Source organism: Mirounga angustirostris, unplaced genomic scaffold (genome assembly GCF_029215605.1).
Source record: "Mirounga angustirostris isolate CCGP_5_RB_7025 unplaced genomic scaffold, mMirAng1.0.hap1 SCAF_15, whole genome shotgun sequence".
Lineage (NCBI taxonomy): Eukaryota > Metazoa > Chordata > Mammalia > Carnivora > Phocidae > Mirounga > Mirounga angustirostris.
In genome coordinates this window covers 61,445,928-61,470,638 of record NW_026991723.1, presented here as the reverse complement: position 1 = coordinate 61,470,638, position 24,711 = coordinate 61,445,928, and the positions used below count along the sequence as shown (strand labels likewise).

Genomic DNA, 24,711 nt, shown 5'->3' with positions numbered 1-24,711 from the left:
GGAAGGTCTTGCTGCCCCCATTACACACCTCCTATGATGGGGATCTTATTAACTCTAAACAGTTGGAAGCTGCTGGTCCTGCTCTGGGCACACAGACATCTTCCTCCTCTTCCTCCACCGTGGGGCAATCATCTGGTCCCTTCAGTCTGCTCACTTCCAGGCCCAGCAGCCCCAGGCCCAGCACTTCTCCTGCCAGAGCCAAAGGGAGCGAAGGGCAGAGGCTGGAGCTGAGGTGTCTGCCCCAGGGCAAGCAGCAGTAGGCCCGGGGCTGGTTCAGAACCTACCGGCATCAGGGCTGGAATGTGGGCTCTGCACTTCCCGCACCTGTGGAGCACCTTTGGGTTAGCAGCGCCTTAGAGGTCTGGGGGGGAGGGGAGGAGCCAGAGGAGCCCCTCTCCAGGCCCTTCGTCCTGCCTCCAGTGCCTCTTCCTCCTCCTCTTCTGTTGCCTGCCCTGATGGAGGAAGTATTTCTGAGAACCACGTCTGGGCCTTCTCGTCACTCTTGTCCACTTCATGACCTGCCCTCACCCAAGAGCTTTCTTACTGCCTGGGCCGGTGGTGAGCTCTGTGTCATCAGAGGGATGTGAACAGAGGCTGGATGAGCACTTGGCTGGGGGTGAATTACCTTTGACTGCAAGTCTGGGATTCTCCGTCTGACTAACAGTGTGACCATGACCGTGCCCGCTGGTTATGGTGGAGCCTCACAGAACCTGGAGCTAGACCACAAATGAGTACTGTTACCCCCTTGTAAAAGCAGCCCAAGTATATGTGCTGTCCCTCGAACGGAGCTCCAACACACACTTACACACACGCTTAAGTGCTACCTAAGTCTCTTGTCGTCTCTACATATGTATAATCTGGGCTCTGTTTTCCTGCTCAGCATTTTGGCCTGATTTAGGGGCATGGCAGATTCTGGCTATTACAAAGTCATCCTATGCTAATAATTTAAAAATGTACTATGGAATTATGGCATGTCCAAGCTGAAAGGGATCTGAAGAAATCATCTCTTCAACCCCCTCATTGTCTAGATATGCATCCCCTAGCCCCAGAGGGGACATGATTTGTCCAAGATGACACAGCAAACCAGCAACCAAGACCAGAGTATTTGCTTATTTGTTGGAAAACACATACCACATAGTAAGTGAAAGCAGTCTGTATTTATTCCTATAAAATTAGCAAAAATAAATACAAAAGGATAAACCTCTCTGCTGGCAAGGCTGTGGGAATTCTCCAGCAGCATTTAATTTTGCAGGGCAATCTGGCAGCCTGTTACAAGAGTCCAGGGAAATGATTCTAACTGCCCTTTGCCCCTAGACTTCTTACTTTGAGGACTTTACCCTGAGGAAGTAACTATAGAGAGAGATGAATGCAATGCTGTTATTTATAACAAGTTTTCTCATAGTGAAGCTCTTGGTGTTTTATCTGAGGTTTAATAAACATTTCATTTGAAAAGTACAGCTTAAAAAATAGTAGCATTAAAGCTTCCGTTGCCGGAATCTGGCCAACATAAAAGCAACGTGGTCCAGAGGAAAGCTCACAAGATTAACGTCAGTAGGCATAGATTCCAGGATGAACTCTTCATGTACCCTGCTGTGTGAGCTTGGTTCAGTCCCTTTCCCTTTCTTTCTTTTTTTAAAGATTTTATTTATTTGAGAGAGAGAGCTGAGCACGAGCAGGGGGCAGGGGGCGCGGTGTAGGGGCAGAGGGAGAGGGAGACACAGACTCCCCACTGAGCAGGGAGCCCCTCGAGTTTCTCGATCCCAGGATCCCGGGATCATGACCTGAGCCAAAGGCAGCCGCCCAACCTTCTGAGCCCACTCAGGCGCCCCCCGCTTTCCCTTTCTGACCTCACTTTCCCCATCTGTGAAACGGGATAGGTTCAGTGATTGCTGAATTTCTTTCAGCTCCGACAACCCGCCTTGGGGATCTAACAGATCTCTGTAACTAAAGCCTATATTGGAACAGTGAACACGGTGATAACCAAAGAATGTTCTAGCCTTCCTCCCCCATCATTAAATGAATCCTCTTAGAGACAGGCAGCTAGTCTTTTTTCCCTGGGAAGGGGCTTCATTCAGCATTAAACTTTTGTTAGTTGCAAATGGCCAGAACCTGGATTGTTATATAAGAGTGGAGTGTGGTTTTGTTTTTATTTTTCTTTGCCAGATATCAGGGGACAGAGATTTTTCAGGAAGACCAGAAAAGAGTGCAGCAGGATCTTCTGTTTGTTATTTTAAGGCTACAGGCTGTGCCCTGCCTCCTTCAGACCAGATTAGAGGTGCTTTGCAATCACACCTACTATGAAGGGCCAGGAATAGGTGACTTGACTTCTGTGAACAAACATTTATTGGGCACCTATTGTATACTAGGCCTTGAGGTGCCTCCTAGGGTCCTGCAGGTTGCCATGAGAAATATATTAGGTTAAACTATGTGAAATGGCCAATATCTGACTGTTTTTGACTACAAGAAATGACAATTTCATTCAATTCAGTCTAAATGGAAAAAGATAGAATTAAAGAGCCCTGTGCTCTCTACCATAATTGAGAAATTGGCAGGGTGCAGTGGAGGCTAGGACAGTGTGATTATAAGCTTGGAAAAGTCAAGGAGGAAGGGCATGGGAGCCTGACCTTGAAGAATTAATAATAATAATAATAATAATAATAATAATAATAATATTGAGTACTTCCCACCTGCCCGATTCTGTCCTAAGTGCTTTACATTCATTCATTTAGTCATTTAGCTGTTCGTTTATTGAACACCTACACTGTGCTCTGTATTTTCTGGGGTGGAGGCAGGTATCTTGACAGTAAATAAAATAGACCCAAGCAATCTGTCCTAAAGAAACTTACAATCTGATAGGGGGGGAAAAGACAATAAACAATAAGTAAAGCAAATGATGATAAATGGGGTGGAAGAAATAAAAGACAGGGGTTATGTTTCGGGCATGTGAGGGGGAGTGGAAGGACTGGGTTGGGATTTTAAATTGGGTGGTTGGGGGGATCATTAAGTGGGAGACTTTTGGGCAAAGTCTTGAAGGCAGTGAGGAAGGGAGCTGGGCTGGTTTCTGGGGAAGAGCCATCCAGGTGGAGGGGACAGCCAGTGCAAAAGGCCTGAGGTAGGACCGTGCCTGACACGTTCACAGGCGAACAGGCCAAAACAGAGTGACGGAGGAGGCAGGGGAGACTGGTAAGAGGTGCCACTGGTGGTCGGGTTGTGGACCCTGCCCTGTACATCATGGCATCCTCTAAGTTTCGGGGGGGGGGGTACTCTTTTTTTTTTTTTAAGATTTTATTTATTCATTTGACACAGAGAGAGCAAGTGAGCACAAGTGGGGGGCAGAGGGAGAGAGAGAAGCAGGCTCCCCACTGAGCAGGGAGCAAGATGTGGGGCTTCATCCCAGGACCCTGGGATCATGACCTGAGCCGAAGGCAGACGCTTAACCGACTGAGCCACCCAGGTGCCCCCTTTTTTTTTCTTTTTTTAAGTAAACTCCACGCCACACTTGGGACTCAGACTCATGACCCAAGATCAAGAGTTGTATGCTGTACTGACTGAGCCAGTCAGGTGCCCCGAGGAGGGGGCACTCATTTTACTCCTCTTTTTCAGTTAAGAAAACAAAGATATGGAGACATTAGGTAGCTTGCTGAGACACCGTGTCTCACAGAGGAGCTAGGGCTTTTAGTAGAGGGCAGGGAGGAGCTGTGGGACGGGGCCAGGGCATGGCCAGATCTGAGTGTTAGTGCGCTTCCTCTGGGGTGCAGAGAGAAGCTGTGGAAATAATCCAGGCTGGGGGATGAGGTGGACCCAGGCAGTGAACCAGTGAATGTGGGGGCAGAGGATCTGCCGAGCTTAGTGCTGGGAGTGGGGAGGGGGGTCCAGGCCAGGTGAGCAGGAGGAGGAAGAGGAGGAAGCCAGGCTGGTCTTAGGCTTATTTATTTATTTATTTATTTATTTATTTATTTATTTATTTAAAGATTTTATTTATTTATTTGAGACAGAGAGAATGAGAGACAGAGAGCATGAGAGGGAGGAGGGTCAGAGGGAGAAGCAGACTCCCCGCGGAGCGGGGAGCCCGATGCGGGACTCGATCCCAGGACTCCAGGATCACGACCTGAGCCGAAGGCAGTCGCTCAACCGACTGAGCCACCCAGGCGCCCTTAGGCTTATTTATTGAACAGACACTTAATAGCACTTCTGCTCCAGGCACCATCTAAGATTTGACGTACATTAACCCATTCAATCCTCAAAGCATTATGGAGGATAGATACTCTCATTTATTATTACTACTTTTTAAAATGGGTGTATTCTATTGTATGTAAGTTATATCTCAATAAAGTTAATTTACAAAGAATGTTTCTTTCTATTATAAATACTTGATGGTAATGGGGAATTTAGAAAAAAAGGAAAACAGGGCGCCTGGGTGGCTCAGTCGGTTAAGCGACTGCCTTCGGCTCAGGTCATGATCCTGGAGTCCCTGGATCAAGTCCCTCATCGGGCTCCCTGCTCGGCAGGGAGTCTGCTTCTCCCTCTGACCCTCCTCCCTCTCATGCTCTCTGTCTCTCATTCTCTCTCTCAAATAAATAAATAAAATCTTTAAAAAAAAAAAAGGAAAACAGAAAATGAATTATCCGTATCTTCTATTTTCATCTCAGATAATCAATATAAGTATTTTGGTGTATTAACTTTGTCTTTTTTTTACTATTTTCCCCATTTTTTAAGAGATTTTGTTTATTTGACAGAGAGAGAGAGCACAAGCACGTGGAGGGCAGAGGCAGAGGGAGAAGCAGACTCCCCACTGAGCAAGGAGCCCGATGCGGGGCTCGATCCCAGGACCCTGGGATCATGACCTGAGTCAAAGGCAGACACTCAACCCACTGAGCCACCCAGGCGCCCTATTCTCCCCATTTTACAGATGAGGACACTGGGGCCCAGGGTCAGCCATTTGAAGCCATGTCATCTGGCTCCAGTGTCCAGGGTCTTCATCTCTGTGCTGTGCTACCTGGAATGTCAGTTGGTGGGTCCCATGGAGACACCCCCCCAACTCCCCCCACCCCGGCATCAGTTCACAGATCGGGCAAGTGAGGCTCAGTGAAAGGCAGGGCCTTGTGTCGCATCTCTCACCTAGTTGGGAGCAGATACGTGAGGGCTCATTCTAAGAAGAAAGAGGATGCTGAGAACTTGTGCAGGGTTGATGTGGCAAGTGCTTTTGGTCTGGCCTTGAGCCCAGAGTTTGCAGGGGGCTGGCAGGTGGCATGACCCCACCCCCAGGGAGTGCCCAGGACCGCCGGGCCGGGCTGCCGGGGCAGGCCCTGCCTCCCTGAGCTCAAGAGTCTCAGCCTTCCTGCGGGCCCTGGGTGGGAGGCGGCCAGGAGATGGGGAGGGAGAGTTTGGGGCTCTGCCAGGCCTGCAGGCCCCCTGGGAGTTGTCTCTTGTACTCTGACTGTGCATTTATTTCTGGCTCTGGGGCCAGCAAACTCCTGGGGCCGCCTGCTGCTAGGGATGCAGTCCTGGCATCTGGTCCCAGCACAGCGACCAGTTGAGCCTTGCGCCGGGGTCTTCCCCACCCCCCCACCCCGCCCCACCTGCAAAATGGCATCATAATGGTGCCAGCTGCAGGGTGCAGTGAGGTGTAGGTGGAAAGTGCAGGCCCATGGAGGTGCTCAGTAGATGGGCAGCTACTGTTGCTATCCCTGAGGCTACCCCGGGCTGTTGGCTCAGGCCGGGGGATTGAGCCTGCCCCAGCCAGAGCACCTCCGCAACACTCCCCTTCACACCTGGCTGAACCAGGTAGGGCCCAGCCAGCGCCAGAGAAGACAGAAATGAACCTGGGGCAGTGGCCTGCAGTCCAGGATTGCAGACAACAAAAGACGCAGTGGAACGAAGGAAGCCACGCCTCTGAGGAGGGAGACCTGACCTGGCCAATAACGTGCTCTGTAGGCAAGTCCTGTCCCTTCTTTATGCCCCTTGTTCTCACCCATAAAGAGGGGAGAATATTTCCTGCCTTGATGATTGTAACAATCTTCATCCTAGCAGCCATCTACCGAGGCTTCCCTGTGCTTGGGGAGTATGGATGGAGAGAAACCAGACGCTTCACTGCCTGTAAGGGCACGCAGCCGGAGGGTGGGGGCGGGGGACCCCAGCTCTGATAGGGAAGCCCAGGAGCCGTGGCCCTCAAAGAGGGGCATCTAACCTAGCCTAGGGTGGGGCTGGAGGTGGGGAAGGCTCCCGGAGAAGGTGCCGTCTGAGCTGGGTTGTTAGTGGGATGGGAGTCAGCCAGACACTGGAGGGGAGGAAAGCAAAGAAGGTCATTGGGTAAATGGCCCACCTCTCTGAGCCCCAGCCTCTTCATCTGTAGGATGGCTCAAAAGTAAATACTTGCTTTGCCTAATTTATAGGGTGGTTGTGAGGCTTAAAATTGGATAAAGAGCATGGAAGCGCTTTTGAGCTATAAAATGTCAGGCACCTGTTTGTTGTTTATTGTGATGTCTGGAGCCCCTGGGGATTTGGGAAATACAGGACCAGCATCCTTCTGGGTCTCAGAGAACATCTGGTCTGTTTTAAAAGGCCTCAAATCAAAGCCAACAGGGACAGAAAGCCTCTATTCACCTCATACCCCTGATTTAAGAGCTCAAGAGTATTTCTGTACCGGGGTGTGGCTGTGCTTAGAGGGGGCCAATCACAGCCCTGTCCCGTGGAAGAGGACAAGTGTCTGCAGAAAGCCATCAAGCCGTAAGCACAGGCCAGGCCTCAGGACCTGGGTGAGAGGGGCTAAGGGACATGCCAAAGGAAGGGCGGGGACGACGGGAGTGCCATGAGATCACTGAGGAGAAACAGTTCTGGGTCGAGGAGGTCCACGAGGTCACATTAACTGGAAAAGCAAGGCAGAGAACAGTATGTGGGCACTGAGCCTGCTAGGGTTTGGGTTTGGGAGGAGAATGTATCTACACCCTTGCGGATATGGAAAAATATGCAGAAAGACACACATCAAGCTGGTTGATTTTCACTATCACTTTTGTCTTTTCTATATTTTGAAATTTTTGCATGCATTTGACATTTGTTTCTAGAACAAGTTGTCCGTATGTAATATATGTGACAGTGTAATGAGGACGGTATAACAGTCTGACATCAGCAGGCTGGAGGGTTCCAGGAGGCACCCATAGCACAGAGCCATGGGGGGGGGGGCCTGGATGATACCCCCCGGGTGGCCCTCCAGGACAGTCGAGAGCAGAGGCCAGCGATGGCTTGAGGGAGGCATCACTGAAGGAGAGGTCTCTGGGATAGGTCCTAGGACCTTTCTTGGACAGAGACTGGGGTTAGAGGTGGCGGCAAGCACCGTCAGCATGGTGGGCAGACTGTCCAGGCCAGGGACCGCAAGCTGCATCAGCAGGAGCCCAGCGTCAGATCCAGAAAGATCAGGGTTCTCCTGGCATTTGGGCCACCCCCGGAGTGGGACTAGGACAGCAGGGACAGGTCCAGGGGGCCCGCTGGCTAGGGCGGGGCCTGTGCCTTCAGATTCTGTGATGCTTCAGGGTTCCGCCTCAATATGCCAGACCCCAGCAGACCCTTTTCCCTCAACCGTGCACTTTCTTGGGGCTCTCACACACCTTCCCACCTCTTTGCAATGGAAATGAAGAAACTAAGCTACTGTCATATTTTCTTGAATGCAGGGTACCATCTGTTGTGAGATACACCAGATATACTGGTGAATCCCAGTTTCAGAGATGTTAAATGTTAAAAAACTGTGTCTTAGAATCAATCCGATATAACATGCAATAGGCCCCATACTAGACTCTTAATGTACGTATACTCATTTAATCCTCTATCAACCTCCTGGCTAGATATTCTTGTCCACTTTTTATAGATCAGGAAACAAGGGCCCAGAGAGGTTAAGTGATTTTTGCAAGGTCACAGAGCCAGCAAAAGATAAAGCTGGGATTTGAACCCATCCACCACTTCTTCCTCCTCCAACCCCACAAAGAAAAGGCTCCTAAGTGCTGGCCCTTAGGAAGAAGAAAGTGTTCGTGCTGCAGAGTGAACATAACGCCAGTTCAGAGTTCAGAAGTGCCCCACTGGACTGGTCATTAAACTCCCAGGACTATGAGTAATGGGGGAAGGCCTGGAGGGGAGCGGGGGAGATAATGGACAGGAGGGAGCTCTGAGAGCTTGTTGGCTGGTTCATTAGCCTCATCCTTGTTACGATCATTACCAAGAGTGGGTTGACCTATGGCCCACCCTGGAGAGAGACCACAGAGACCTGCCCCACACAGATTACCCTAGAGCCTCACCCAGAAAGGCCCATTCATTCATTTCCTACGAAGTTATTTTTCAATTTACTCTTGTGAATGAGACCTTTATCCATGTATGGGTCGCTGAGTGCCTTTGAAGCCCGGCTTGATGCTGGGGATGCAGAGCAGAACAGACCTAGGTGCTGCCCTGGTGGGATCGCAGACCACAGGAGATGGGCAGTAGTCCTAAAGTCTCACAGAACTTGCCACAGGTGCCTGAAGGAGAAGGGAGGGCCTGCAGAGCAGAGAATGTGCTTAGTTCAGGGTCGCTGCAGAAGGCTCTTCTAAGGGAAGGATTTTTTTCTTTTTCAAAGATTTTATATATTTATTTGAGAGAGAGAGATTGAGAGAACGAGTGGGAGGAGGGGCAAAAGGGGAAGCAGATTCCCCGCAGAGCAGGGAGCCCGATGCGGGGCTCCATCCCAGGACCCTGGGATCATGACCTGAGCTGAAGGCAGAGGCTCAACCGACTGAGCCACCCAGGCGCCCTAAGGGAAGGACTTTTGAGCTTGAGATCTGAAAGACCAGTAGGGAGTGATCAGGTGAAGGGGGGGAAAGGAGCCTGTTGGACAAAAGAAACAGCCCCAAGGCTGAAGGAAATGGACCATTGAGGACTTAAAAGCACTGAGTGTCTCCAGCTCTGATTCCTGGGCAGATGAGGCTGGAGAGGCGGAGCGGGCCAGACCCTGTGGGTCCTGGAGCAGAGGCCGGGGAGTGACATGCTCAGATGGGCATCTTTGGAAGAGGTTGGGGGCAAGATGGTTGGTAGGTGTGTGCAGGTGCGAGCAGCTGGGAGCAGGGGGCATAGAGATCAGTAGATGGTTTACAAGGTGTTGGGGGGGGCATTCATGATGGATTGGCTGTGAGTCCAAGGATGAGGGAGCCACCCAGATGACCCGGGGAGAGAAGAGCTGTAGTGGTAAAGCTGTCATCCCGTTGGTACCTCCTGTCCTGGTTTGGGTTTTGTCCATTTTCTTCCCCAGCCCTCCTTAGGTATCCTGGTTCATCCAGCACCAGAGTTTTGCTGGATAATGGGGAAAGAAGTCAGCGGGTGAAGGTTTCGGGGTGAGGATGAGGTGACGGACCTCATGGGAGGAGAGAAGGGAGGGGCAGACGGGCAGGGACGAGGTAGAGGAGGCCAGTGATGGGCCGCCTCACAGGGGCAGAGCTGTGGGAAGGTGTCCCAGGTTACTGGACACAAGAAACAGGCCTCACAGGAGGTGGTTGTCACACAGCCCAGACGCCATCCCTGGAGTTGGCCTCTCAGAAAGGCCGGATCCAAGCTTGGCAGCAGAGTCAGGGCAGTGCCGAATGGGTTATGTCGCCCCGGAGAGCAGTCTGTGGTACCCGGGCGCTCTCCTCGGGCCTGAACCTGTTTTATTGCTCCAACAGGGGTGCCGACAAAGGCCCGGTCACATCTGGCAGATGACAGGAAGCAGAAGGTGCGGAAGGTGCAGTCAGCAAGGGGGCGCTCGAATTAGTGACTTTGGAAGCAGGTAGAACATTTTCACATGATGACGAAGTGCACGGTGTGGCCAAGGGAAGGGGGTGACTGAGGACAAGGAAAGGAGGGTCATCTGGAGATGAGTTGTCCTTGCACAGGGGAAACTGAGGCTGGAGAGGATCTGGGACTTGTCTGAGGTCACGCAGCCAGTCAGTGGCTCTGCTGGTGTGGTTTCCTGTGCTGTGGGTTCCAGATTTCGGAGGTTGGTTCCTCGGTCTTCCTTGGGAGATGAGAACCTGATGCCGCTGGGTCTGCGTACGGCCCGGGCTAGGTGTCAGGAGGCCTGGGCCGGGGGCTGTGGCCAGCCGAGGGGTGGACGTGGACGGGAGTGCTTGCGGGAAGACTGAAAGGGGGAGCAGCTGAGCGCGCAGAGTGCTGGGAGGGACTTACCGGCGAAGGAACCAATGCGAGCCGGGGCTGCTGATGGGAAGCGTACCGAGCCTCTTTGGGATGTGGCGAACATACAGGCCAGTTTTTCTCAGTCTAGGGAATAGTATCAGGTCCTGGGCGCTTGCCAAGGGTGGGGGAGGTGGGAGCAGCCTGGCCTGGCAGTGGGGAGAGTTTCTTCATTGACAATGTGGAGAGCTGCAGGCATATCATGATAATAAAAAGTCACTTTTAGTCGGTCTTATTATTGTTTTTAAGTTCTCTATAGAAAATGCACCCCCTTCTTGTCTGCACCCAGGCCTACTGCCCTTGTCCCCCCACCACCACCTCCCACGGGGCCCCAGCTCTCTTCTTGGTTTACTCCTGGGCCACACCTCAGCTTTGAATGGCCAGCGGAGAGGCCGTTGAAGGTTTTGGAAGAAGGGATGCTTCTGTCTCACGGTTGCCCAAGTGGGACTCAGCTTAGGAGAAGTCAGGGGGGGAGGTTAGGAAGACAGCCTGGAGTAAGCGAGAAGGATGTGGGAGATGAGGAGGATGAGAGCAGGGGAGAATAGAGCCGCAGAGAGACAGGAGCAGGACTTCAGGCATGCCCCAGAGGGCCCGGGACCCATAGCCACAGCTGTCCGCCACCACACCAGGCCTGGGCCGGCACATCGGGGGGACCACCAGGCTGCAGGGGCTCCAGGTCCTGCGGTGTCTAGAGCTGTGGTTGGCAGTCAAAGGCAGACTCCTTAGGCTCTAGGAGCACCCCCAGATCTCACCCCCTAAACAAAACCTTCCAGAGTGTGAGGACAGCAGTAACGCCCCTCAGGGGTTAGTTCCCAGTCCGCAGACATCAGTGGGACCTCATGGGTATCCAAACAGCAAACCCATGAGCTGGGTTTGATTAGTCCCATTTTACAGCTGAGGAACCAAGGCTTCAGAGGGAAGGAGAGTAACTCCTGGAATCGTGGCCTACTGATGGCTCCATGTCCTGCCCCCCATCCTGATAGCACTTGTAACTTGACTGGGACCCACACCTCCATGCCACCCTCAGCCACCCTCAGAGCCAGCAGGTGACCTCGTGACTCAGGAGATACAGCTGCAGAGGGCTGAGAGGTACAGGGACCCGAGAATGGCCCAGTAAGGGGCTGGACTGTGGCCGGGACGCCAAAGAAGCAGCTGGTTTTAGCATCAAGAACTAGAGATTTTCGTTCTCCCTGGGATCTGCCACTGACCAGCCAGGTGACCCTGGACCAGTTACATCCCTTCCCCACTCCTTGTTTCCTCACCTGAAAAGTGAGGGGGTTAGACTAGATGATCTCTACCATCCTGTGCAGCCTGAAAATCCTGAGAGTCTCCCCAGCTTCTATTCTGATGGCCTCCCAAGTGAGGTATGCAAGACGCTCGTTGGGGTGCAGGGAAAATATTGTCTCAGAGAGAATCATTCAGCTTTGCTCACGTTTGCAGACCCACTGACACCCACACCCAGGCCGTCAGGCAGCCTCGTGTCCCGTGTCTCCAGAAGTCTCTGGAGAGAAGGGGAGAGCACTCTGAGAAAGGATGGCAAGGACGCCCCTACTCTTTGTTTTCAGGAGTTCAGTACAGTTAATTTAACCTCGTTAGTGAATCCGGGTTCATCCAGACTAATTAATCCAGATTGGATTTGTGGATTATATTAACCAGCTTGAACTAGACTAATCCTCACAAAATGGACAAGTGGTTTTAGAAGATCCCTATCTGAACAGTGGGTTCTTAGTGCTCCTAATAATATGAGTACGAGTGGACAAGAAATTAACACTTGGGTTTCTGGGCATGATCCCATCGGCAGCCACAAGACAAGGGGAAAAAAAAAACAACAAAACCAGTGACAAGGTAATCAAGTCTGAGAAGTCAGCCCAAGATGTTTTTCAGTTGGGGGGGGGCACTGTTTGAAATACAGATTTAGAGTCACTCTGGTAAACGATGAATCTCGGCTTGTGTATATGTTGTGCCCCATAGCTCCTGATGATAGTTACTCGTATAAAATATTGGCGGGGTGGGGCTCATTTTTTTTTTCTCTTTGGAAAGAGTATAAACGATAAAGAGAAAACGTCCCCCTGCTCTAACCTGCTGGTCCTTCTCTATGTAGCTGCCATGTCGGACAAGTCACCGTGTTTGTGATCGAACTTTGTTCCATTGGGGTTTGATTGCTCCATTTTTCTACCTGTTCCCAGGGCAGTGACCCCGTGGCTACCTCTGGGCCCACAGAGCCCAGCACAGGGGTCTGTCCGCAGCTGGAGACATGGAAAATGTAGGGTGAGGCGATGTGCCCCGATTTACCTTTCCCAGTGTGGGACTGCTGCCGAGCTGACCTTCCTGGCAGCAAAGACTCGGGGTCTGTCTCCCCTCCTGACCCTAAGGAGCCCCATCCTTCCCAGCCTAAACCACAGTCTGGAGAAATGCAGCCCACCTTTCAAAGGCCTGCGTCTCAGGAGGGTCCAGCTAGCGTGAATGATCCCCACCCCCACCCCAGCACCCGCCTCACAATTAGAAGACTTCTTCCCCCAGCCATGCTTGGAATTTGTCCCTCTGAGAACGGCAACACAGATAAGGAAAAAATATTTGGTACTGTATCCAGGCACAGGATCAAAGGAAACTTTGTTCCATGTCTTAGAGGACTCTCCCGAGCTGGGGTGCCAGAAATCCAGATCCCATTCCCGGTTCTGCCCTTTAGGGATGTCCCTGGACAAGTGGACTCAATTTCCCTTTTTGTACCCCATGAGCCCTTGAGGTCTGGCCAGCGCTACTATTCTAAGAAGTGAATCTGGGATCTTTTGGGGTACCTGCTCTGCCGAGTGGTTCTCAGCCCCCATCTGGAGGAGTTGAGTATGGTCTGGGTTCCAACCTGGGTGAGAGATGGGGTCAACTTGGAACATGATGGGGAGGCGAAGAAGATGGGGAGACGATGGGAAACTTAGTTACACAAGAAACTCCCCTGCCTGAGTGGAGCCATCGCAGGGGCAAGTGGTCGGCGGCCTCAGATCCTCTGAAAGGTTGTGTGGGGCGATGGCAGTGGATGCCGCTGGTGGGGCTTGAGGCAGGGCAGGAGGGGAAGTGTGGATTTCTGCTCAGTAGAAGGAAGTCTGACAGCTGAGCTGCTCTGTCCCCGGAAGGAGTGAGCTTCCCATCACTAGAATGGTACAAGCCAAGACCCTCAGACTTTTCAGACAGCGTGGTGTGGAAGGGAGGACAGAGAGCTGGGCTGGATGTCCACCTGGATCCCTGACGCTGGGCCGTCCTGAAATATTTGTTCTGTTTTTTTGCCCCAGATGTAATAAGATCATTTGAAAGCCGGAGTTAGCCCGTCTGGCTAAGAATTAGATTAGATAAGAATTAGAGCTTTAAATCAGCACAAAGGGGGTGGGGGAGGGGCACAAGGCTTTCTCTGCTGCCAGCCTGTTAAGGGAGTTTGGGTGCCTCCCAGCACCCAGCTTGCCCTCCACCCCCAGATCTTTAGATCTTTCAGTATTGCCACTTGGAGGAGAAAGGACATGGACACTTTGTGCTTCTGGTTTAATCTGTAAGCCCTGTTTACCTTATGCATTTTTGCTAAGTGTTCGTTTCAACCCATTAATACAGTTAAATACCATAGGGCAGTGCCTAGTTCACGGTGAGTACTCAGTAGAATGCTATTATTACTTATTTTGAATTTATCTTGGATTTGCCGTGTGCCAGGCTGTGTTCTAAGTGCTTGTCATATATGAACTCATTTACTACTTTAGGATGACAAAACCTGAGGCCTGGAGAGGTTGACTAGCCTGCGCAAGGCGTCCCAGCGGGCGTGTGCTAAGACCAGTGTCTGTAACTATCTCTGCACCTCGCTGTGTGGTCACATCACGCAAGAAAGAAACAAAGCATGTGTGCCTTCGTTCTCCCTTCAGAGCCTCCCTAAAGCCTCAGGATGGTGGCAAGCAGAGATGCACATTCCCATTGTACACATGGGGCACTGGGGCCCAGAGACGGACAGGGACTTGAGCAGGGTCACACAGCCAGTGGGGGCTGGAGCTGGGCCCCTGGTCTCAGAACATCTGTGTACCTTCCCTGCGCAGAGCCCCATGGGAGTCCCTGTGAGCAGGCGCCGCTCCCTCAGGGGCTCTTCCTTCACCGGGAGCAGCCAGAGTCCCACAGAGGGACAGCAAGCCAGATGCAAGGGGATGGGAAGAGTCAGCCCTCTGTCCAGACACAGATCCTCCAGGCCCTTCCTGAAAGTGCCCAGGAAAGTGGTGAGGACGCTCCCCCTACAGCAGGGCCTTCTGTCCAGGGAGGCGTGGGCAGAGAAGGCCCTGAGTAGCCCGGCTAGCCCGGAGTGAGAGGGAGAGGGAGGACCTGCCTCCCCAGGGAAAGTAGAGCACAGGCAGAGGGAGGAGCTGGCTGATGGCCCTGCGGGAGAGCCGGGCCCTGATACCTCGGTGCTGCTCGCTCTTTTCTTCCCTTTTGGGGCAGAATTTGCATAACATAAAATTTACCACTGTAACCATTTGTAGTTCTGTGCCCTGGAGTATGTTCACCCTGTTTGTACAACCAGCAGCACTGTGATTTTTAAATTTTGATCTCACAATAGCCTATTCTGTTCTTTAATGGTGTTGCTGACATGTATTCGTGAAACGTGTGCGTTGAGTGCTGAAATTTTCACGCTTGACAAAAAGGACCATGTGTCGGAGCTTCCCCCATGCCAGGCATTGCCTTGAGGCATTGTAAATGAATAAACTCATTGAATCCGTACCATTTCCCTGTAAGTTAGGTTGTGTCGTTGACCCCAGTTTACAGATGAGAAAACTGAGGCGCAGAGAGGCTTAGTATCTTTCCCCACATCCCTCCCTGGCTCTTGTCCAGGCCCACCAGTTGCTGCCGTTTATTGAGGACTCACTGTGCACCAGGCTAACTGCGCTGTTCAGCCTTGGAGCCATTTAATAGCAGCCTGGCAAGAGCCAGGTGCCCATGTGGGTTGCAAGATCTAGAGAAGGAGAGTCTGGGTTTATATCTGGGTCTCCGACTCTGAAGCCTGTGTCTTGGCCACCTGACCTCGACGCCTGCTCTTCAAGACAGGGAGGCTGGCATCTGAGCCCCCGCCTGGTTCTTGAGGGCTGGCCTGAGCCACGTTTGTGTATTGAGAATATTTGCGAGATGGAAAGGCAAAGAGTCACAGCCCCAAGTGGCCCCGAGTTAGGAAGTGGTTGTGTGCTCATGGAGCCTTTGGAGGACAGGTTCCTGCTGCCTGGTAGTGGTGTAAGCTCAGAGAAGTGACTCCATTGCTCTGAGCTGAGCACAGCTTGCCGTGCCCATGACATGGGGTGATTCTCATGGTGGCTGTGAGGAGTAACCTGAACAGTGCACAGGAAGGACTCTCTGCAAATCACAGAGCTGCGTTGTAGAGCGGTGGCTCTGCGTGGTCCCCAGATCAACTGCATCACTGTGCCCTGGGAACTTGTTAGAAATGCACATTTTCAGGCCCCCTACTGAATTGCTAAATCAGAAACTCTAGGATGGGCCCAGCAATCTGGGAGTTAATCAGCCTTCCAGGTGATTTCTGTTGCACCCTCAGGTTGAGACCCGCTGTTGGAAAGCTGCACACAAAATGTTCATGAGATACTGTCACCAAACCGAGCAGAGAGTCAGACTTGGGCCAGAAGGGCCTCCTCAGCCTGGGCCACTGACATCTTTCCTGTACTCTTCAGCCTCCGTGGGGCCTCCTGCCCTTCCTGGCCCACGGGCCCAGTCTGAACAAATGATTGGGGGGAAGCTCAGGGAGGCTAGAAATGGGGACACAGTGGCCTTGCCGTCCTCCCCTGGCCCCTGTTGCAGTTGCTACCTGAAGAATTGATTAGGGCCGAGCATTATGTCCGTGGTCTTAAGCTGGGGAGGGAGAAGCAGGAAGGGACCACCCAGTGCCCTCCAGTGTGTCCGGCCGGGCTAGGATCAGAGTGCCGGGTTGCCCAGGCAGGAGGAGGAAACAGGCAGGCAGGCCCTCAGTCATATCTGGGGACTCGGAGCACAGGGAAATGGGTTGAGGGAAGAAAGGAAACCATTTTCTGATGTAAAACCCCAGCTGCTGAGATGTGGTCTAGGAGCCAGGCCTCCCGGCTCCACGGCTCTCTCGAATTGCTAGGACCTGTGGAGACAGGTCAGCCCTTGACTCCTGGTTAGCAAATCCGAGGCTCTGCCCTCCTCTAATCAGGCACACTTTTCCTCCTGAGCTCAGACAAGTAAGGCCTCAGAATCTTCCTCCTCCTCTCCCTTTTCATGCTCCACAGCTCCCCTCTCCAGCCAGCTAGAGCCGGGCCTAAAACAGAACCCACTCACCCACCTATTTCTTCCTTAGATACAAGCCCAAAGTTGAGGAAAGAAAATACTTTCTCCGGCCAAACATTCTAACTACTTAATAGCTGGGGCCACATTCCCAGCAGCCCTCACCTCACCACACCCCTGGTTTCAAACTGACATCTTCCCGTGGTCTCAAGTGCCAAGGCCTAGCCAGATTCAGAGCGCTCTCCAGTACCTGGCTGCTCCCTTGCATGTGCCCAGACCCCAGCCAGACCAGACCCTTGTGGTTCCCTGGCTGTGTCTTTTACTTCCTCCCCCTACACCACGCACCCTTACCCCCTTTGCTCTGTGCTCAGCTCACCCGACTCAGCCTTTCAGGCTGGCCTCAAACAGACCTGCCCCGAGGCTCTCACCCACTGCCCGGATTTCCACCTTCCCACTGCAGCCTGTTCAGTCCTATTCACCCCGAATTGAGCTCGCTGGTTCCGTGTTGGACTCTCCCATCAACCTGAGCCCCCGAGGGCAGAAGTCCCTGCCAGGTCATCCTTGCCTCTCCCCCACCAGCACCCTGCAGAGGCCAGGCTCTGGGAGGGCCCCAGGAATGCAGGTTGAAGTCACACTGGGCCCCAGGGTCCCTGCAACAGGGCAAGGTGGGAGCTGACTTGTGGGCCAGAGGTGGGGGCCCCCCCAGAACTGAGACTGGAGGGCTTCCGCTCAGTGTGGAATCCTGAGCCAGGCACTCTCCCTGTCCGGCCCCCTCTGTCCAAAGACGGACTCAGAAGCTCTGCTGGGAAATGAATGGTGAGGAGGAAATAATACCTCTAGATTTCAACCTCCTGCAGCTGGCTTCAGAAAGTCCCCAGTCACCCTTGTCTCTTGAAACTCTCAGATAAGGAGATTGTGGGGCAATAAAGTTGCATGAAGTTTTGGTCTGGGCCTGATTTAGGGGAATAAACAGGAAGAAGCTGGGTTCTGTGTCTCCAGGGAAGCAAGACAAGAAGGGCACCAGCCCTGCAAGGACGGGGACAGCCGATAGGTAGACAGCTCTGTCATCCTCACGGTCCCGGGTTTTGGTGCATGTGGGCTGCAGAGCATTCAGTGGACCACCCTAACAGTTGGGCAAGGTAAGAGTATTACCTGCCTGAGAAAACAAACCCTGAGAGGGGATGAGATTTGCCCAAGGTCATGGAGCAAACTGGTGTCCGGATCAGGACTCTCCCACCAGACCAGCACACCTGCCATGAAAATGACAGCCCTCCCCCATTCCTCGTGCCCAAAGAGCGGGTTCAGGAGAGGCTGGTGGCGTGAGTGGAAGTTAGTCCAGGAACCAGGTGGCACCCCGCCCCCCCTCCAGTTACCTGCTTGTGGGATCTGTCCTGCGTGTGGGCAAAGCAGAGGGGAGGACCATTCAGACTCGGCGGTCTGATGGGTGGATGGCTGGATGAATGGATGGAAGGAGCAGGCAGGAACACGGGCAGCAGGACTGGGGGAGTGAAGAGGGCAACCACAGCTGAGCTCTTTAAGGTATTTTGTAGCCATTATCTTGTTCAGTCCTTGGCAAGCCTCTGTGAGGTAGATAGTAGGGTACCCTTTTACAGATGCAGATGCTGAGGCCCAGAGACAGGTGGAGTTTCAGGATTTGAATCTGATTCTCCTCTTTCCCTGCCCCGGGCAGCCTCATAGCACAGAGAGAGCTCAGGCCAGTGAGCCAGGGTGGCTCCCTGGTGGTGGTTCTTTGGGGTCCAGGAAGGTGGAGGGAGACGAGGAGCATCCTAGGAGCCCAGCTAGGTACTTCCGTGGGGCTGCTTTGCTTCCAGGCAGAGAAAGGGGCATGAGAAAAGATGGCGTGCTTGGGAAAACACAATGCTTTGAGAGGAGAGCAGATAAACCATTTTGGCTGAAGGACGAGTTTGTGGAGATGAGACACGGCCAGGGGCAGTGTGGGGCCCCACACCCCAAGTCCAGCCGTGGGCTTGCTCCTGAGGACAGAGGGGACCTGGGGTGGTGGGTCTTAAAGGGAAATGATGGTGTCAGAGGGAGGTCAGGGAAGGAGCCCCTGGCTGGCGTGGGGCAGAAAGGGAGTCGCGCAGAGAAAAGGCTGCCCAGGCTTTGCAAGACTTGTGGGAAGGGGACAGGACAGTTGGGGGCCGTCGGCCAAGGGAGGTCAGGCTATCACAGGAGGTCCCCTGCCCCTCTTCGGTGCCGGGGACCTGGCTCTGGGCAGTGTCAGATGTCAGGAGGAGGCTCTCCCTCGGGCCTAATCTCATCAGGAGGAGAGAGGCATTTTCCTGGCTCTGTCTCTGACTCAATCTGTATTTCCTGTGGGCCTGCGGGGGAGGCATCTGTGCCGGACCAGAAGGACCGGAGACCTGGAAGAAGGGAGATGGGGGCAGAGGAGGGGCCCCACGGCAGAGAGAACCTGGAGATAGGGCTGTTTTTAGTTGCTGGCTGCAGGGCCCTCTGCCTTCCCTGCTGATACGGCGGGGGGGGGGGGGGGGGGGGTTTGGAGGGGGGAATTGGAGGCCTGGTGGAGGGTTCCCCTGAGGCAGTATCCCTGATTTCCTGTGAGGGCTGTGCTGATGGAGAAAACCAGAGGGCTCCCCCTGTCTTGCCCAGCACGACTCCCATCCCTACCAAGAGCCCCAGTCCCCTCAGCACGGGGCTGAGCGAGGCTGCAGGCTTCTACCCTGAGGATCCCCGCCAGAGAGATGCACACATACACTCTTCGGGTTCCTCTTGACCAAGAGGGATTATTAGTTAGCTTTTCATGGGTGCTTGTCTGTTCCCTCCATCGATGTGGTGAGCACCAGGGGTCAGAACTCTGTGCCTAGCGGGGTGCTTTGCACTTTCTGGTTTGGGATTTTTACTCAGACCTCCAAAACGTTGGGCCGTCAACACATAGCTGTCACGTACGAAATCAAATCTTAGCGTGCTATAAACATCGGGACCACGACAGTCTTAACAGCAAACATTTGTTGAGCGCTAAGTATGCACCCAGCATCACTCCATGTGCTGTGTGGATTATCCTATTTAATTGTCCGGGCAGCCCTGTGAGAGAGTGTGGACCCAGGACTGAACAGCTTGGCTTCAAATGCCAGCTAGCCGCCTACTAGCTGTGTGATTTTGGACACGTTGCTTAACCTCTCTGGGCCTCCAGTTTTCTCATCTGTAAAAATGGGGTGATAATAGTACTTCGGGGATTGCTGCAAGGATTGAGTTAGTACATGGAACATACTTCATGCATAGTTGTTACTATGCCAAATTTTGCTGGTGAAGAAATAGCCACATTAAGTCACCCGCCCAAAGTCACACAGGTGTGGACATGCTCTGTAATTACACTGTTAATTGGGTATCCAGTAGCCACATGTAGTTATTGAGCACTTGGAACGTTGCTAAGGTGATGGAGAAGCTGCATTTTACGTTTTATTTCCTTTTACTTCATTTTGACTTTAATTTAGAAGCCACAGGGCCCCCGTGTCAGAGCCGGTGCGGGGGTCCCAAGGCCAGTGGTCTGATGTCAGTGATGCTCATGTGCGTTCGAAGTTGGAGCCCGCAGCCCTGTGCTTTAGCAGTTTAAGATCACGCCATCTCCAGCCTTCCTGCTCTCGGCCGTCTCCCCGAGCATGTGCAGAGCAGTGATGGAACTGCCCATCCTCGCCCCTGCACCCCAGTCCCAACACGGGGCCTGGCCCAGAAGAAGCACTAAGCCAATAGCGGATGAAACTTGCTGATTGAATTAAGCCAGATTCACCTCCCTTTACAAACCTTGTATTCTTCTGCTTTGAAATGTTCTGTGCTCTGGTTCAGGATGTTGGGCTCTTTAGGAAGTCCATTCTAGAGCCTTCTCTTTCACAGAGCACGTTGCCAGAGTCAAGGTTACAAGTGACTTAGAATCGTTGTGTGTGAATTAGATGACAGTTTTCTGGAGACCTCTGCAGTTGGTGGGGTGCCCGATTTGCCCCTGTTTGCCTGGGACTTTCCCAGGCATTTCCCGTTTTAGCATCAGGAATACGTAGTCCCCTCACTCCCCTCCCCACATCCCAGGCAAACCAGGACAGGCGGTCCCCCTGCTTCTGTGGAGAGCGACAAGGCCTCTTCTCACTCCGAAGGAGGGAAGAAGACTAAGCCAGTGGGGTGAGACCCTGAGGCCCCAGTTTCCTGCATCCCACCATGTCACTGCAGATCCTGATGCTGGCCCATGGAAGGCAAAAATAGACACCTTGTGCCAAGAAGTGACAAGTAAACCAGGGCCTGGCCTCAGATGAGCAGAAACGACTGTGGATAAAATTCTCACTAGCAGGAAGTTGCTAAGACCTGTGGTTTCTTCTTTCTGCCTGGTGAGAAGGGAAGCCTCCATGGGAAGCTGGTTAAGCAGAGATGGGTGCCATAGCAGGGCAACTTGAACTTACTTGGGCCTTCCTTCCTGAGCCAGAGGTCCTACGTCCTTCTGGGGTGGATCAGAGGCCCTCATAAGGATTCAGGACGAAAGAGAAAGAAGCTTTCCTGTCAAGTTGGGAGCCAAGGTCAGGATCAGGATAAGCCCTATGATGGATAATAGTTGGTCAAGGATTGGAGTCAAGGTGCGGGACCCGCCCATAATTAGGTGTTTGTGGTGTTAACTCTCGGTCTTTGTGGATCACCTTCAGAGTGTTCTTTACTCTTACAGTAGTCTTTTTTTTTTTTCATTTTTTAAGCCTAGGAAACTATGGTTCTGATTCCCCTCTGTTAACTACCTTGACCTAAGTGTGGTAGTTTCAACCTTCTCCCGAGGCATGTAGAGGGCAGCTCACATGGCCACGAGGTCAGGTTTTAAGAGAGCAAATTAAATAAAACTGCAAATATTAGATGAGGAACCACAAACTTACAAAGGGACGATCGTAGCCAGCAGCACCAGACCCCTACCCACCCCTGAGTCTAATACCAAATTAGGCAATGTCATGCTTTCCCTGAGGCCAGGAACAGGCAATTAATGACTAATCTATTATGCTGGTTTGTACCACTCCCAGTCTGGGTTTGGTTTCTTTCACCCCGCAGCTAACCCTTGGCCTGCAATGATGCAGGGCTGGGCTGGGAAGGCAGGCCTTTGGGTGCAGGCAGAAATACATACACACACACATGTGTGTGTATATATGTATATGTATATATATGTATATGTGTGTGTGTGTTTTTCTCTCTGTGTGTCTCTCTCTCACACACACACAGACACACACACACATCAGAGGGGAGCGCATAGCAGGAAGAGGGCCATTGGCTTCTGCTTCCCACCTCCCGTTGCTCCTATTAATGTCATCTTGGTCAAGTCCCTTTCCCAGCACCTCAGTTTTGCCCTCATCAAATGGGACAGCAGTCTCCACCTACCTGGCAGGGTCACTGGAAGGGATGGGACAGGCAGCAAGCTATTCACCTGTCAGGCATTAAGAACTAACTCAATGGGATGTTAAACCCAGAGATGACTAAATCTTTTTGGGGCGCGGGGAATTTGCAGCCTGCAAAGCCTAATCCCATGGCATCGGGCCCGCTAAACACGCATGGGATAGCAGCAGGAGCCCTGCCACCCCCCACTCGGTGCCCCAGCGGGCTGGCCCGCCACCCCTAAGAAAGCATGCTGTGACTTTGATGTAGGCCCCGCTGGATGGCACCAGGCAGGACAGGACTGGTGGCCTGGGATAAACCTGGCCCAGACCGGCCTTTCTGGCCCAGCCCATGGGCGAGGGCCCTCGAGGCGCTGAGGGCCCACTGCAGTCTGCATTTCCAGGCAAGTGCCTGCTTGTGGGGGAAATAAAACTCCTGCTCTCTGAATTGCTGAGTCCTTAAACTCATGCATGCACGGATACACACATGCACGCCCAGATGCGTGCACACACCGGTGCGTATGATGAATGCAGTGCTCGGGCACAAATTTGCACACCGCGCACACACATCTGCACAGACTTCAGCCACATACATGTGTGCACGCTCCCATACTGCGGGCAGAAAGAGAGACGGCCTGCCTGGCTTGGCCCCATCCCCCACTTCTGTAAGTTTCCTTCCGTGGCAACAGGTCTGGAAGCACTTTGGCAGGGGAGATAAGGTGCCAGGGCAGGGTAGGGTGGGGAAGAGTGGGGAGTGGAGTTGGGGGCGAGGGGACAGAAGGTCACTAACACAGAGTTTTAGTTTTCTGTCACTGTTCCACAGCCGCTGGCTTTATCAGTGGAAGCAAAAAGCCCTCTTTCCAGAAGGTGTCCACTTAGTTTCCTGAGCCTTGTTTTACTTTTCTGTAAAGTGGGGGTGAGAACGGTCATGATGCCTCCCCTTCGGGGCTGAGGTGAGATCGAGCGTGTGGTGGGTAGGAAAGAGGCTTCCTCATCCTGGAGCTGGAGGCTCTGGAGGCTCCAGAGGCAGGGCTGGGGTCAGCCCCCAGCTCCAGCTGGCTAGCTGTGTAACCTCATGTGGGTTCCTTCGCTTCTCTGCCTCAACCCCCACATCTGTACTGGGGAGCAAGGTAGCACCTGCCTGTTAAGGGCATACAAGGAAAGCACTGGGAATGGCACCTGGCACGTAGCAAGCACCCAAAAACTGAGTTGTCATTGCCACGGAGGTGACTGAGCTAAAGGAGAGCCCTTGCCTCTTGGGGCCTCCTGCCCCTGCCCCTGGGCTGGGAGCCATCCCTCAGGTGTGGGGCCAAGGCCCGGTGCTGTGAAGGGAGAGCACCAGGAGTGGCCGGAGGGGACAGGATGGGTGATGTCGCTCAGGTCATGGTGATTTCGGCAGCCACGATGGGCCAGCCCTCTTACCCCACAGCCCATAGCCCTTGACTCTTACCGCCCCCCCCCCCCAGGTTTTCCACTGACATGTCCGCTCTTCTCTGTCCCGTCTGCCCTACTTCACCCAGGTGATCCTCACCTCTCACCTGTTCCATGCTGTCTTACTCTTGGCAATCAAGGGAATCCACCTAAAAGTGAGCTCCGCTCCTCGAGCCCGTTTTCATCCCTGCAGCAGCTCCCGTCGCCCTCAGAGTTCACGTTCTTTTCCGTGGCTCCTGAGGTGATCTGGGTCATGGTCCTGCCTGCCCACCTCTCCCCCGCGGGTTCCTGTGCTCCAGCCACACCGAGCACAGACAGCCATCGCCAGTCTGCCATTGGTTGGCGCTGCACGGGGCAAGGTGTTAGGATGCATAGACTAGTCTCCGTGACAAATAGCCTACGTGCTCAGCGGCTCGCTCTGCGAGTTTATGTCTCTGTCACACTGTATGTCCAACATGTCTCTGTTAGGGGGAGGTCCTCTGTTCCACGCGGTCCCTTGGGGTCCCAGGATGATGGAAGCTGCATCATCTAGAACACTCGGCCTTCTCTCCCTTTGTCTAAGGTCAAGAGTTCTGGAGGGTCACGGGCAGGGCTTACGTGCTCCAGCCTGGAAGAGGCACACAGCATTGCTGCCCCCGATCCACTGGCTAGAACTAATACCGTGGCCGCCCAGTGGCAAGGAAGCTGGAACGTGGGGGGAGCATCACCACTGGCCACAGACAGATGTGCACCCCCCCACCGCTGCTGCTGCTGAAGGTGAGGCAGAGTTGGGGGGCCTGGATCTGAGCCTGCTGACTTGCCCCTTACTTTCCTGCCCCCAGCCCTGGCCCAAGGCAGTTCCTCAGCTGCCATCTAATGACCAAGACCCTAGGGACATCTTGGTCCTTGCTGTTCTTTTCTAAGAAACCCCCCCAGGACCCATTTCCCTGAGGACCCAGCGCAGAGAAAAGATGGGCTGCTCCTTAGCAAGTGGTGGCTTGTATCTTACACACACTGACTAAATCCCTTTCTGATTCAGTTTCCCTTATCAAACTGGCCACTAGGAGGCTCAGACTCAAGTCTGAGGTGCATCTCCACTGTGTAGAGGACCTGACAGCGCACATTCAGTAGCTTAGCTCCCCCCGAATATCAGGTGATCTCTTTATTCCTGCATTTTTCCCTCTGCCCCCATGGCCTCGCCGTGGCTTTTCCATCTGCTTCCATCTTGTGTGCTCTCCATTTCTGTAAGGCTTCTTACCTCCTTTCTGGGATCAGACGGACATTAATTAGTCTGTCCCTGCATTCTGGGCCGCTTTCTATAGCTCTGGCAAATGCAGCTCCCAAAAGGAGAGTTGAAATGTCTGAGCTTCACAGGACAGACCTGTCCCAGGAGGCTGGTGGGCTTCCTGTTGAGGGTTTGGCTCATGTGTGGGACCCCCGATCACTGTGACTTCTTGAGGTCAACAGTCTAATCTTGTGCCTTTGAACTGATCAC

At 53.1% G+C, this 24,711-nt stretch overlaps 1 protein-coding gene across 2 annotated transcripts in view; it reads left to right on the top strand.

Annotated features, from left to right (window-relative positions):
- The window catches only part of CORO2A (coronin 2A), a 53,392-nt gene that overhangs the window by 1,090 nt on the left and 27,591 nt on the right, over positions 1-24,711 (top strand). Inside the window, exon 2 of one of the 2 annotated variants that reach the window (XM_064579569.1) lies at positions 23,800-23,993. The exons of the other annotated variant lie outside the window; for it this stretch is intronic. Within the exon in view, the coding sequence (XP_064435639.1) occupies positions 23,961-23,993 (33 nt within the window). The 5' untranslated portion in view covers positions 23,800-23,960. The remainder of the gene's footprint in view (positions 1-23,799; positions 23,994-24,711) is intronic. 2 annotated transcript variants of the gene reach the window in all.